The sequence below is a fragment of the Tupaia chinensis genome, unplaced genomic scaffold (genome assembly GCF_000334495.1).
Source record: "Tupaia chinensis unplaced genomic scaffold, TupChi_1.0 Scaffold000159_1, whole genome shotgun sequence".
NCBI classification, from domain to species: domain Eukaryota; kingdom Metazoa; phylum Chordata; class Mammalia; order Scandentia; family Tupaiidae; genus Tupaia; species Tupaia belangeri.
In genome coordinates, this window is record NW_006159630.1 from 945,625 (window position 1) to 956,637 (window position 11,013).

Consider the following 11,013-nt stretch of genomic DNA (forward strand, 5'->3'; position numbering starts at 1 on the left):
CCCCCCCCCCCCCCGGGTGGGGTGATTTCTCACTTTCTGTCTCCCTTTGTCTTTCTGGTGAGCACATGCACCCTATAACAAAATCCTCTCAAAAAAAAGGTTTTTGCTGTAGGGCGCGTGCATTCATCAGAGAGACAGAAAATGAGAAATCACCCCTCGGGGGATGACCACGCCACAGTCACTTCTCTGTTCTCCTCTTGGGATCTTGGCCACGCTCATACACATACGTGCCCAACATGAGTTTAAGCCGCCAGGTCTGGGATTCGAGTCACGGGTGACTACATGAGAGTCCAACGACGTAGCCACTACTCCATCTGGCAGACCTGCCTCGGCTTGTTGAGCGGCTGGAGCTGTGAGCGCGGCACTGTACCTGGTGTCTGGGCTGGGCGAGCACTCGAAGTCGGGCTTGCACCCAGAGTCCTGACCCGTCACTCCGTCCCCCACAGCCCCCCAAGAACACCGACCTTGGAACACTATGGTCCATCCTTGTGAAGGGGTTGCCAGGAAGTGCAGGGCCAGTGCCGAGTCACGTCTGTGGGTCATGTCTGCACAGTGATCCTGGTGGGGCCTGTGGGTTTCCTGGCGTTGGGAGCCGGGGTCAAGTGCCCACATTCCTGGAACACAAGCCTGCCTGGTCGGGGGCGTGCTGTGGAGGCAGCAGGGTGGCCAGTGGGAAGTAGCAGGCCTGTGAGGACAGACCAGAGAGAGAAGGGCTGGCCAGGGCCTCAGGCTCCAGCCCTCGTTCACCCTGGGGGAGGAGAGGAGGAGGCGGGACAGCCAGTACAGACCAGGGCTGAGCAGTGGGGAAGGAGGCGCGTGTGACGATGCAGTGCTGGCCTGGGGGCCCCGCGCCCCCTAAACCAGTCCGCGTATGTGTACTCTGTGGGGTCAGTGGCCAGCGGGCTTGCGGCGGAAACAGGACAGCCTTCCCTCTGGCCGGTGCTGTGTGTCCCCTGTCTGCCGGGAGCACCTGACGGGTAAGTGGTGCTGGCAGCCGGGACGGCTTTTCCTTCTCAGAAGAGCCTGCAGTTCCGGGCGCGCTTTCTGGTTAGGGCCCAGGAAACGTCCTGAAGGGCACGGAGCTGTCGGGTGAGTCTGCCCTTGCCACAGAGGTCCCTGCAGGGGGGACAGACTGGCAGAGAAGGGCGTGCAGTGTGAGGCCGGCTGGAAGGCCTGGGGCACTGGGAAGCACCCTGTGCTGCGCCCAGGAGCAGGCCTCGGCCACCACGGTGGGCAGCTGGCTGCTCACTCACAGCCTAGGGGCTCTGGCCGCCATCGGGGTCTTGGTGATCAGGGCCTCGCACGTTAGGATGGCCTTGCCCTCTGGGGTCTGCGTGGAGCACTGCACAGCCTGCCCTGGCTTCCTGGCTATGCCGTGCAATCCACGGGGACAGGTCTGAGGCGGACGGCCAGCACTCTCCAAGGACCCTAGGTCCAGCCTTCAGGCTTCTGCTGCCGTGCCCACGTGCCTGCTGCCCGTCCACTCATCTTTTCACCCCCCTCCTTGTTCCTCTTCCTTTTGGCTCTTGAAGCAGCTCCTCAGAGGGAGCTGGGTCCTCCCCTCTGCTGGGGACTGGCGAGGGCAGCCAGTGCCCCCGCAGGCCAGACAGGTAGCTCCCAGAGCACCAATGCCGCCTGCTACTCCCTCGGAGGGCGGCTGATGGGCACAGGTGTGCAGGAAACGGGTCCAGGAGTCCCTGGGACCGGGCAGCCCGGCCGCGTCCTGTCCCCAGGTCCACTCACTCCTCCTGGGCATGAGGGCAGTGCAGGGCCCAGGCCTCCTGGCTGTCCTGCTGAGCGGGACTGTTTCACCAAAGCAGACCGAGCTGGTGTATCATGGCGTCTGACAGTACAGACACTGGTGCTGGAGGCAGTCTGCGGTGGGGAGTGGACGCCCACTTGGTGCCAGTGGTGGGTCGGGCTGGTGAGGGCGCGCCGGCACGTCCCGAGCAGTGGGTGCGGGAGTAGCTGCCTGCTGGGCTCCCAGTCACTTGCAGGGGGAAAGGGGGAGTCTCCTAAAGGTGAGGGTTTCCTGCCCAGGCTCCCGGCCGTTGCCACAGGGTCTCGCCTTCGTGGTGTCCCCACGGCTGTCTCGGTTGTCCTTAGCGGCAGTGAGAGCGAGCCTGGCGCCGGCACCGCTTCCCAAAAGCAACTTTGACAGGCGCGAGGGCGTCGAGGTGGAGCCGTGTCCTGGAGTCCAGGCCCTGGTGTGGGGGACGCTGGCGTCCTCTGCTTGGCGCCTGGTGTCGTGTGGCCCGTGTGGCTTGCTCCCTGACGGGATGGCTGTTGCATCCAGGTGCGGTCGTGGTGGTGGCTCCGACAGCATGGGCTCCCTGAGAGGGCTGGCCGGGGTGAGGTCCTCGGGGCCCTTGGGAAGCGGTTCACGAACAAGGCGCCTGCTTCCCTGCACCGGCCATGGGAGGCTCTTGGCCCTAGCAGAGGTGCCAGGGCTCATCAGAAGCCCTGGTGGGGGTGGCCCCACCGCTGTCACCTGGGTTCTGGGCCCGAGGGTGGAGCTGTGCTGGGTTGGTCTGAGAGACTGCCCGTGCTCTGGGAGCCGAGGTGTCACTGTCCTGTGCCCAGAGGACGCCACCGCCTGGCCTGGCTCTGCTCCACGTGGGGACGGCGATGCCGACAGGCTTCATCCAACTGGGGACACTGCCAGTGACGCCTGGGCTGCTCCCCTCGGGCCTTTCTGTGGAAGCTGCAGGCCCAGGGCGCTTAGCTGGGGCTGTGGATGCGAAGCCACCTGTGGACTCTCCGGGGACCACAGGTGACAGCGGAGGCCAGTGCGGGCCCTCAGGCAGTAGGTGTCCCTCACTGGGGCCTGCGACACGAGGCTCCCTGATGGCAGGCCTCGTGGCCTCTCTTGCCCGCAGTTTGACGAAGGCCGGAACGACTTTGCGGGGGAGATCACCAAGGAGAGCCTGCTGGCCTTCCTGAAGCACAACCAGCTGCCCCTGGTCATCGAGTTCACCGAGCAGGTGCGCCCCCCGGCGGGACCCCAGTCTGCCAACGTGCCCGTGGGGCTCCGGCCTCGGGAGGAGGCCTGTCCTCGGCCTGCTTGTGGCTCAGACGGGCGGTCCGCTTTGTAACAGACAGCCCCGAAGATCTTCGGAGGCGAGATCAAGACGCACATCCTCCTGTTCCTGCCCAAGAGCGAGTCTGACTACGACGGCAAACTGCGCAGCTTCCGGGACGCAGCCGAGGGCTTCAAGGGCAAGGTGGGCCTTGGACACGGCAGCTGCAGGCGCCTCCAGGCAGCGGCGGGCGGAGGCCACCCCTGGCTGGGCACCTGCCACAGGAGCCCTGCTTGGCCGTGCCCAGGGCCCATTTCAGCCAGCCTCTGCCCCCAGATCCTGTTCATCTACATCGACAGCGAGCACGCCGACAACCAGCGCATCCTGGAGTTCTTTGGCCTGCGGAAGGAGGAGTGCCCTGCCGTGCGCCTCATCACCCTGGAGGAGGAGATGACCAAGTACAAGCCCGAGGCGGACGAGCTGACCACCGAGGCCATCACCGACTTCTGCCACCGCTTCCTCGAGGGCAAGGTCAAGGTGCGCCGGCGGGCGGCTCGGGGCTCCGGGTGTGGCACCCAGGCTCCCACGGTGGCCTCGCTCCTAGTGAGGCCCAAACCACCGCTCTGATCACGCTCAGGCCCTGCAGGAGCTCTGCGAGTGCAGCTGGCCACGCAGCTCAGGCCAGCCGGGGTGGGCGGGCCGGGCAGGTAGCTCCCAGAGTGCCAGTGGCCATTGCCAGGGTGGGCAGGCGGGGAGCCAGAGCGCCTGGGCCGGCCTGAGCGCAGCCATTACCCTCCAGCCACACCTGATGAGCCAGGAGCTGCCCGAGGACTGGGACAAGCAGCCCGTCAAGGTGCTAGTCGGCAAGAACTTCGAAGACGTGGCTTTTGATGAGAGCAAGAACGTCTTCGTGGAGTTCTGTAAGTGAAGCCTCTGGCCTGCTCTCTGCCCATCCCGCGGGCTGCTTGCCTGGCCACCGGGCCTCAGGACGCCGTCTTTCCAGATGCCCCGTGGTGCGGACACTGCAAGCAGCTGGCTCCCATCTGGGACAAGCTGGGGGAGGTGTACAAGGACCATGAGAACATCGTCATCGCCAAGATGGACTCCACGGCCAACGAGGTGGAGGCCGTCAAAGTGCACAGCTTCCCCACACTCAAGTTCTTCCCCGCCAGTGCGGACAGGACGGTGCGTCTGACCGGGCCGCGGCCTCAGTCTTCCGGGGAGCCGGGGGTAGGGCGTGGAAGGGTGTGGGCAGGCCGCAGGTGTACCTTGGAGGCCCAGGACCAGCCTCTCCTGTGCCCGCCCTCTGCCACAGGTCATTGACTACAATGGGGAGCGGACGCTGGAGGGCTTTAAGAAGTTCTTGGAGAGCGGGGGCCAGGACGGAGCTGGAGACGATGATGTAAGTGGCCCCCACGCGGGCCCAGGGCACCCCACCTGCAGGCTGAGGGCCGTGCTCCCTGAGCCCAGTCAGCGCCCCAGGGCCTACCCTCACGTGGCCTGTGACAGAGTCTGCATAGGGGTCCCCCAGGCACGTCCCTCGGGGCCCCGTGTCGGTGAGGTCCAGCATCCCCCCCAGCCTGTTGATGGGGCCTGGTCACTGGGGCGCTGGCTGGCAACTGTGGTGATGCGTGGGAGTGGGGGTGGTGACCAGAGTGACAGCTGAGCTCCTGGGGAGACCCTGGCGTGTTGTGGCCAGCGGTGGCGGTCGTGCCTGGTGGCCTGTCATCCCCGTCTCGCACCGCAGGACCTGGAGGACCTAGAAGAAGCTGACGAGCCAGACATGGAGGAGGACGATGACCAGAAGGCTGTGAAGGATGAGCTGTGACAGGAGAGCCAGCTGCGCACGGCATGGCACCTCGCAGGCTGCCGCGCTGCCCTCGGAGCCGCAGCCCCGCACTCGGGGAGGCATGGCCGGCCCAGCGCCCGCGTGGAGCCTGCCTCTCCCTTGCTTTTCAGGTTTGGAAAGGGATCGTCCCCAGGCAGGCTCATCCCAGTGGGCTGCTGTTTTTCTTTTTTTAATTGTGATGTACTTTTTTGTACACGGTTTTTGTCCGGAGTGCTCGCTAAAACATTTTGGAATCTCACGCTGGTAACGTCCCCTTTGTGGTAGAGAGACCTACACAATCGCTTAAAAAGATTCCCTCTGGGACTCCTAGACAGTTCTCAACATCAGGGTATCCCGGCCTCCCTGGAGACTTGTGTCCCCGTAGGGGAGGAGCAGGGCCAGGCCGGACGCAGCCACCATCCACCTCGTGCCAGGGCTGCCGCGGTGGGGCAGTCCTGCATTTCTTGGTTAAATGGAGCCTTCTGGATCATGCCAGGGTGCGCTCCAATCAGGAGGGGGTGTGGTGGATGGTGGCCCGAGGCAGGCTAGGCCTGGCACCTCTTCCGTCCCCACGCCCGAACCCCTCGTCCCATCGGTGAGTTGGCCTGGAGCTGCGTGGCCTCCACGGGACCCAGTCCCACAGCAGGAAGGAGGCCAGGGCTCTGGGCCGAACGCACGCTGTCTTCCAGCGTTCCCACCACGACATTGGAATCCAACACATTGGCCAAATAAAGTTGAAATTTTACTATCTGTTGTCGCGTTCACTTCACAAGTCGTCCAAGGCCCCAGGACATGGGTGTTCTGACCTGAACAGGCAAGGTAGGCCTTGGGGGTCACAGACCCTGGCTTGCCAGGTGGGCGTGTGGTGATGGGGCCATGAGCTCCGGGTATCAGCGTCATTGGGTGTCACGCACTGTGTCACCATCCCAGATGGGGAGCAGCTGGCCACAGGTGGCCTCCCACCACAATGTGCCAGCGAGAGGTCAGGTGGCCAAGGAAGGGTCAGAGGAACCACTGCCTTATTGACAAGCTGTGTAACGCCCTGGTGCCGACACCCATGTCTCGGGTTTTGTAATGTCCCTGTTCTCGCCTTGGCCCAGCCGCGGGCACTGCTGCGCCGTGGCTGAGGCCAAAACACAAGCTGGGTTCAGTTGGGTTTAGTTCCGCCCAACCTGAGCAGGCCAGTTTGGTGGCCCCAGCTGGCAGGAGGGTGGCCATGCGGCTGGACCCTGTCAGAAATGGCTGCCTCCAGGCATCAGTTCAGATCCACTATTGGCAAGAAAATACCAGAGCATAGGCCCAAGTCCTGAGCTGCTGGAGGGCTGGGGCAGGGAGCCAGCACAGACCTTACTGAAGGGCCTCATTAAAATTTAGTGGGGTGGACCAGCAGGTGGCATGGTGGCTAAGGTGCTGGGCATTCCCACATGGCAGATCACGGTTCAAGTCCTAGACCTGGTGGTTTGCTTTCTCACTTTCTCTGTCTCTCTCTGGTCAAATTAAAATAAATGAACGAATAAATTAAATAATTATTTAAAAAAATAAAAAAGGAATCACTAAAAAAATTTAGTGGGGCTGCCAGGTGGCGTGATGGTTATGGGTGCTGGGCTCTGACATGGCCAGCCATGGTTCAAGTCCTGGACCTGGCTGCTTGCTTTCTCACTTTTCCTCTCTCTTGCTCTCATACTGTCCCTCTCTGGTCAAATTAAAACTAAGCATATTGGGACCAGCAGTTGGCGTAATGGCTACATCACTGGACTCCCATGTAGTTGACTGCGGTTTGAGTGCCAGACCTGGTGGCTTAAACTCATGGTGGACACCTGTGTGTGCGTGCCCAAGATCCCAAGAGGAGAATGGAGAAGGGATTGCGGCATGGCCATCCCCCCTGGGGCGCTTTCCTGCTCTGGCTCTCTGTCTTTCTGGCGAGTGCACGCGCCCCATTGCAAAAACCTCTGAAAAAGAAAACGACACAGGACACATGTGCACGTATGCTGGAGACCCTGGAAGGAGGGGGAGATGGAGGAGAAAGGAGTGTGACCTGACCGCGTCCCACAGCAGGGTGCTTTCTCTCTCCCCCTCTGGGAAGTGCTTTCAGGAAAAGTTAAAAACAAAAATCTGCTTATGGCCGGCACAGACAGCCAGTTAGACCTAGGTTCCGGTCTGGAAGCCTGGCGTGCTAAGGTGGACATGCCTCCCACCTGCATCTGCCCAACTCCGCAGGCCTGGCAGCCCCAGGGTCCCTGCCGGGTCTGTGGGCCCCTCTGATGGTAGGAGTGGAGCCTGGGGGCTGGCAGGGCTCAGGTGGTCATCAGCCCTGCAAGTGGGCGTGGGGGTGCAGAGTAGAGGCGGAGAGGTCACCCCCCTTGGCAGTGGCTCTGAGTCTCCGGTGCCCAGACCCCCCAACCCTGCATGTGTTCACTTGTGTCCTGGCACAGGGTCAAGCCGGGTCCCCTTCCTGACGTCAAAGGCTGGGCTCTGGCGAGCTGATGGATCTGCTGGTGCCAGACTCAGCTGTCCAGCCACCATGGGGCCGGCCCAGCGGTTCTCTGTATGGAGGCGGGGCAGGCATCTCCCCCCGGACTGCCCAGCCCTGCCAGGTGGCTCCCACCCCTGGAGCACAGTGCAGGTTGCAGCCAGCGAGCCAGGAGCCCTGAGCCAGCTGGGCAGCCGCTCTGACCACAGCCTGTCCTCCCTTGCCGGCTTGCAGGTGGCCCTGTCACGGCTGGTTTCTGGCTAGTTCGGCTCCCAGAGCCTTAGCAGAATTTGTGTGGCCAGCCTGGGCCCTGCCAGCACAGCGGAGGATGAGCGTCCCAGAGATGCGAGCACAGCCCTGGAGGTGGCAGAGCATTAGTCTCCTGGGGTGGGAGCCGGACCTGTAGCCGAGGCATGGGGTCTGCGGGCAGCAGGGCTGTGTGTGGCCACAGTGAGGAGGGCGGGGCCAGGTCTGAGTCTGCTTGCCACCTGGGGACCACCCAGCCGTGCGGGGACTCGGTAGAGCAGGGCCCAGGCACAGCTGAGCGGCGTAGTGGTCAGGCGCTGCTGCTGGCACCTGCTCGCAGTCCGCCTTTCGCAGAGGCACATTCCCGGCCTGGGCTGCTGGTGCCGTGAGGCGGCGTGAGCCTTCGGCTGGGCTGGAGGGCCAGCAAGGTGGCTTTGAAGGCCGCGGGGTGGTAGTTGAGCTTCAGCAGCTGGGACTTCCCAGCCTCACTCCTCCCTCTCTGGGTGGCTGGACGCCACTGGTCCAGCCTGACACCACACCCTGGGGACCCCTGGCTTCAGAGCCTGCCTGGGAGGGAAGAACCTTCCAATGTCCCAGGCCACTCCTCCTAGCAGGCTTTTGGCTGCGGACTCGGTGCAGAGGGCAGGGCAGAGCACGCACGGCAGGTTACAGTTGTCACTTTTTTTAAAGGTTTTTGCCATAGGGCCATAGCTCACTGGAGAGAGACAGAGACAGACAGTGAGAGGGAAAGTGAGAGGTCCCTACACAGGGCAGGGATGGGGGTGTCGCTAATGCAAATCCCTCTCCTCCATTATCCTCCAGGAATTTGGGGGACACATGCACACACACACCCACTGTGACTCTCAAATTTGCCTGGTCCAGGACTTGAACCACAGCCACGTGAGATTCAGCACCTTAACCACCGCACCACACCACACCACGTCTGGCCCACTGTCACACTGGAAAGCTGGATGATAAACTGCATAAAATGTTTCTGTCTGGGCCAGCCCAGTGATGTGGTTAAGGTGGCCGAGTCCCACATGCCGACTGCAGTTCAAGCCCTGGAACAGCGGCCTGGCATGCCAGGCACGAGTGCATGTGCCCAGGTCCCCGAGGGAGAGTGCGGGAGGCAGGACTGCGGCATGGCCATCATCCTCAGACGCAAGCTCACCTTCCCCTCTCCCTGTCTCTCCAGCAAACACACATGCCCTGTAGCAAAATTTTAAAAAGTTTCCGTTCTCCAGAAAGTAGGGACTTAGACTACTGCAAACCGAGTCACATCGTAAGTCCACAGGGACTGAGACACACCAGGCACCACTGCCTACACCCAGCTGTGTGGCGGCTCCCGGGGCTGCTGTCCCAGCAGGGGCTGCCGCGGTGCTGTGGCTGGCTTCTGAGGGCCAGGGCACAGGCGACCCTTCCGGTGGTGCCTGTGGCTGCCACATTCCTGTGAGATGAAGGCACACCTCGCCTTTTAGGGGGCTGGTTGTAACAGGGAGGCTTCAGGGCCAGTCCCTTCTCTGCGCCAGGGGGAACCCCCAAAGCCAAAGAAGGCCAAGCTCTCCTGGCACCCCTATGGCAGGATGGTGCAGCCCGACAGGCTCAGTCCATGGGCGGGCTCGCCTGACTGCCTCCGGCCCAGGGCCTGGGGTCTTTGAGGCCTCCTGGTCACGCCGTGGGTGGCAGCTCCCCCACACGTTCCATCTGACCCTCTGAGCCAGGAGGGCAGAGAGAGAGAACTTTCCGCAACCTGAGAAGAGGCAGTCTTCACCAAGAGGGAGGGCAGAACCTCCTGCCTGCAGGGCCGATGCTCAGCTTGGGGCTCCTGCAAACACGCACAGCGCCTGTGCCAGCCCTTCCTGCTCAGAGTCACGACTGACGGCAGCACCCATGTCTGGAAAATGCAGGGTCCAGGTCTGGCTGGGGATCGCAGGGCTTGCCTGCATTCCGCAGGGACACACCTGAGTCTGCTGGGCTGGCTGCGGGCCTGGGTCGGCAAGGCCTGTGGGCTGAGCAGCTAAAGAAGCCCATCCGGCAGGGAGCCCGCTCAGAGCTGCTGCTGCAGCACGTGGCACGGCTGTGTACCTCGAGGGCAGCGGCGACTGACACACTTGTCGACCCAAGTGTGCTGGATGGAGACCAGCCCAGGGACGCGAGGCCGTGGTGCCGAGGCCTGCCCTGGCTCTCTGTCCTGCAATGAGCCATATCCAGTCTCGGCCTCTCCTCACTCAGGCCTCCAGTAACTACCAAGAAGACCATGCCAGTGCTGCAGGCTGAGCTGTGGGCCCACCCCGTCCCTGTGCATGCAGAGGTGCTGAGTCCTGGTACCCCGGAACGTGACCTGGCATGGAGGAGTCAGGGCGAGGGCACGCGGAGGGGTGGCCCCACTTCAGCAAACAGGGTGGAAGGGGAGACTGGGCTCAGGGAGATCCCCACGTGAGGACAAAGGCAGAGACCAGGGTGACGCTTCCATAAAGCCTAGGACGCCAAGGGTCGCACAAACCTCTAGAGCCAGAGCGAGGCCTGACGTGCACTCTCTCTCGTCCCCAGTAGGAGCCTGGTCTGCCACACCTCGGCCTCCGCCCCCTGCCCCGTCAGTGCACTTCGTCATGGGGCTCCCCAGGCCCCGCTTGCCTGGGACCCGCTTTTCCAAACCCCTTGCAGCCTCCCAGAAGCAGACGGAGCACACGCCCGGCTGTGGTGCTCTCACCACTGGGGGCACGTAGAGCCCGCCGTAGGTGTGAGCACAGGCACCATAGACGCGAAGTCCATGTGCAGGAGGTGTAGGAGGTGGGGATGGAGCTGTGGGCAGACTCCAGCCTGGGATCCTGAGGTGGAGGGAAGACTGCGGGGGGTGGGTGGGGGTCGTGCCCTCTCCCCCAGGGCATGAGCCCATGCTTCCAGCTTCCCAGGTGGGCGACGCTGGCTTCCCCTTCCCGGAGGTAGGCGGTGGGCCGTGCTCAGACACAGGGCCCTCTCGATGCCCATAGGGCCTGCTTGCCCTTGAGCCGACATCGCTGGCCGTCCTCATGGGCTCCGACCTCTGGAGCCTCCTCCTGCCCACCGTCATCCACCTTCTAGACCCAGCTGCGGGGCAGGGAATGGTGGCCAGGAAGGATCTGACCCTCTGGCCGGCACGGTGACAGGTGGGCTGTAAGATGATCCGCTAACATGATCCCGAGACCGGGGAGGACCGGGGAGGACCGGGGAGGGCAGCTCGGTTTCAGCGCCCGCTCCGGAGGGCATGACTGTGCAGCTTTATATAGCCCCGCGGGCCGATATAAGCAGACGGCGACTCTGTCAGACAGAGGAGCCGGCTCGCTGACCTGGTCTGGCTGGGCACATTCCTCACCCCTGCACAGCAGGGTCCCCGGAGACGCAGATGCCCAGCAGAACGGCCCGCTACAGCCGCTACAGGCCCCGGCAGCGGCGTCGGCGCCGGCCGTCCG

At 63.2% G+C, this 11,013-nt stretch overlaps 2 protein-coding genes across 2 annotated transcripts in view; both read left to right on the top strand.

Moving 5' to 3' along the window:
* Window positions 1-5,596, top strand: part of P4HB (prolyl 4-hydroxylase subunit beta) — a 10,145-nt gene extending 4,549 nt beyond the window's left edge. Inside the window, exons 6-12 of the mRNA XM_006145634.3 lie at window positions 2,880-2,984; window positions 3,099-3,224; window positions 3,357-3,557; window positions 3,820-3,940; window positions 4,024-4,205; window positions 4,336-4,422; window positions 4,768-5,596. Coding sequence (XP_006145696.1) covers window positions 2,880-2,984; window positions 3,099-3,224; window positions 3,357-3,557; window positions 3,820-3,940; window positions 4,024-4,205; window positions 4,336-4,422; window positions 4,768-4,848 — 903 coding nt within the window. The 3' untranslated portion in view covers window positions 4,849-5,596. The remainder of the gene's footprint in view (window positions 1-2,879; window positions 2,985-3,098; window positions 3,225-3,356; window positions 3,558-3,819; window positions 3,941-4,023; window positions 4,206-4,335; window positions 4,423-4,767) is intronic.
* Window positions 5,597-10,458: 4,862 nt separating this feature from the next.
* Window positions 10,459-11,013, top strand: part of PPP1R27 (protein phosphatase 1 regulatory subunit 27) — a 2,693-nt gene continuing 2,138 nt past the window's right edge. Inside the window, exons 1-2 of the mRNA XM_014586663.1 lie at window positions 10,459-10,506; window positions 10,555-10,703. Of these exons, the coding sequence (XP_014442149.1) occupies window positions 10,459-10,506; window positions 10,555-10,703 (197 nt within the window). The remainder of the gene's footprint in view (window positions 10,507-10,554; window positions 10,704-11,013) is intronic.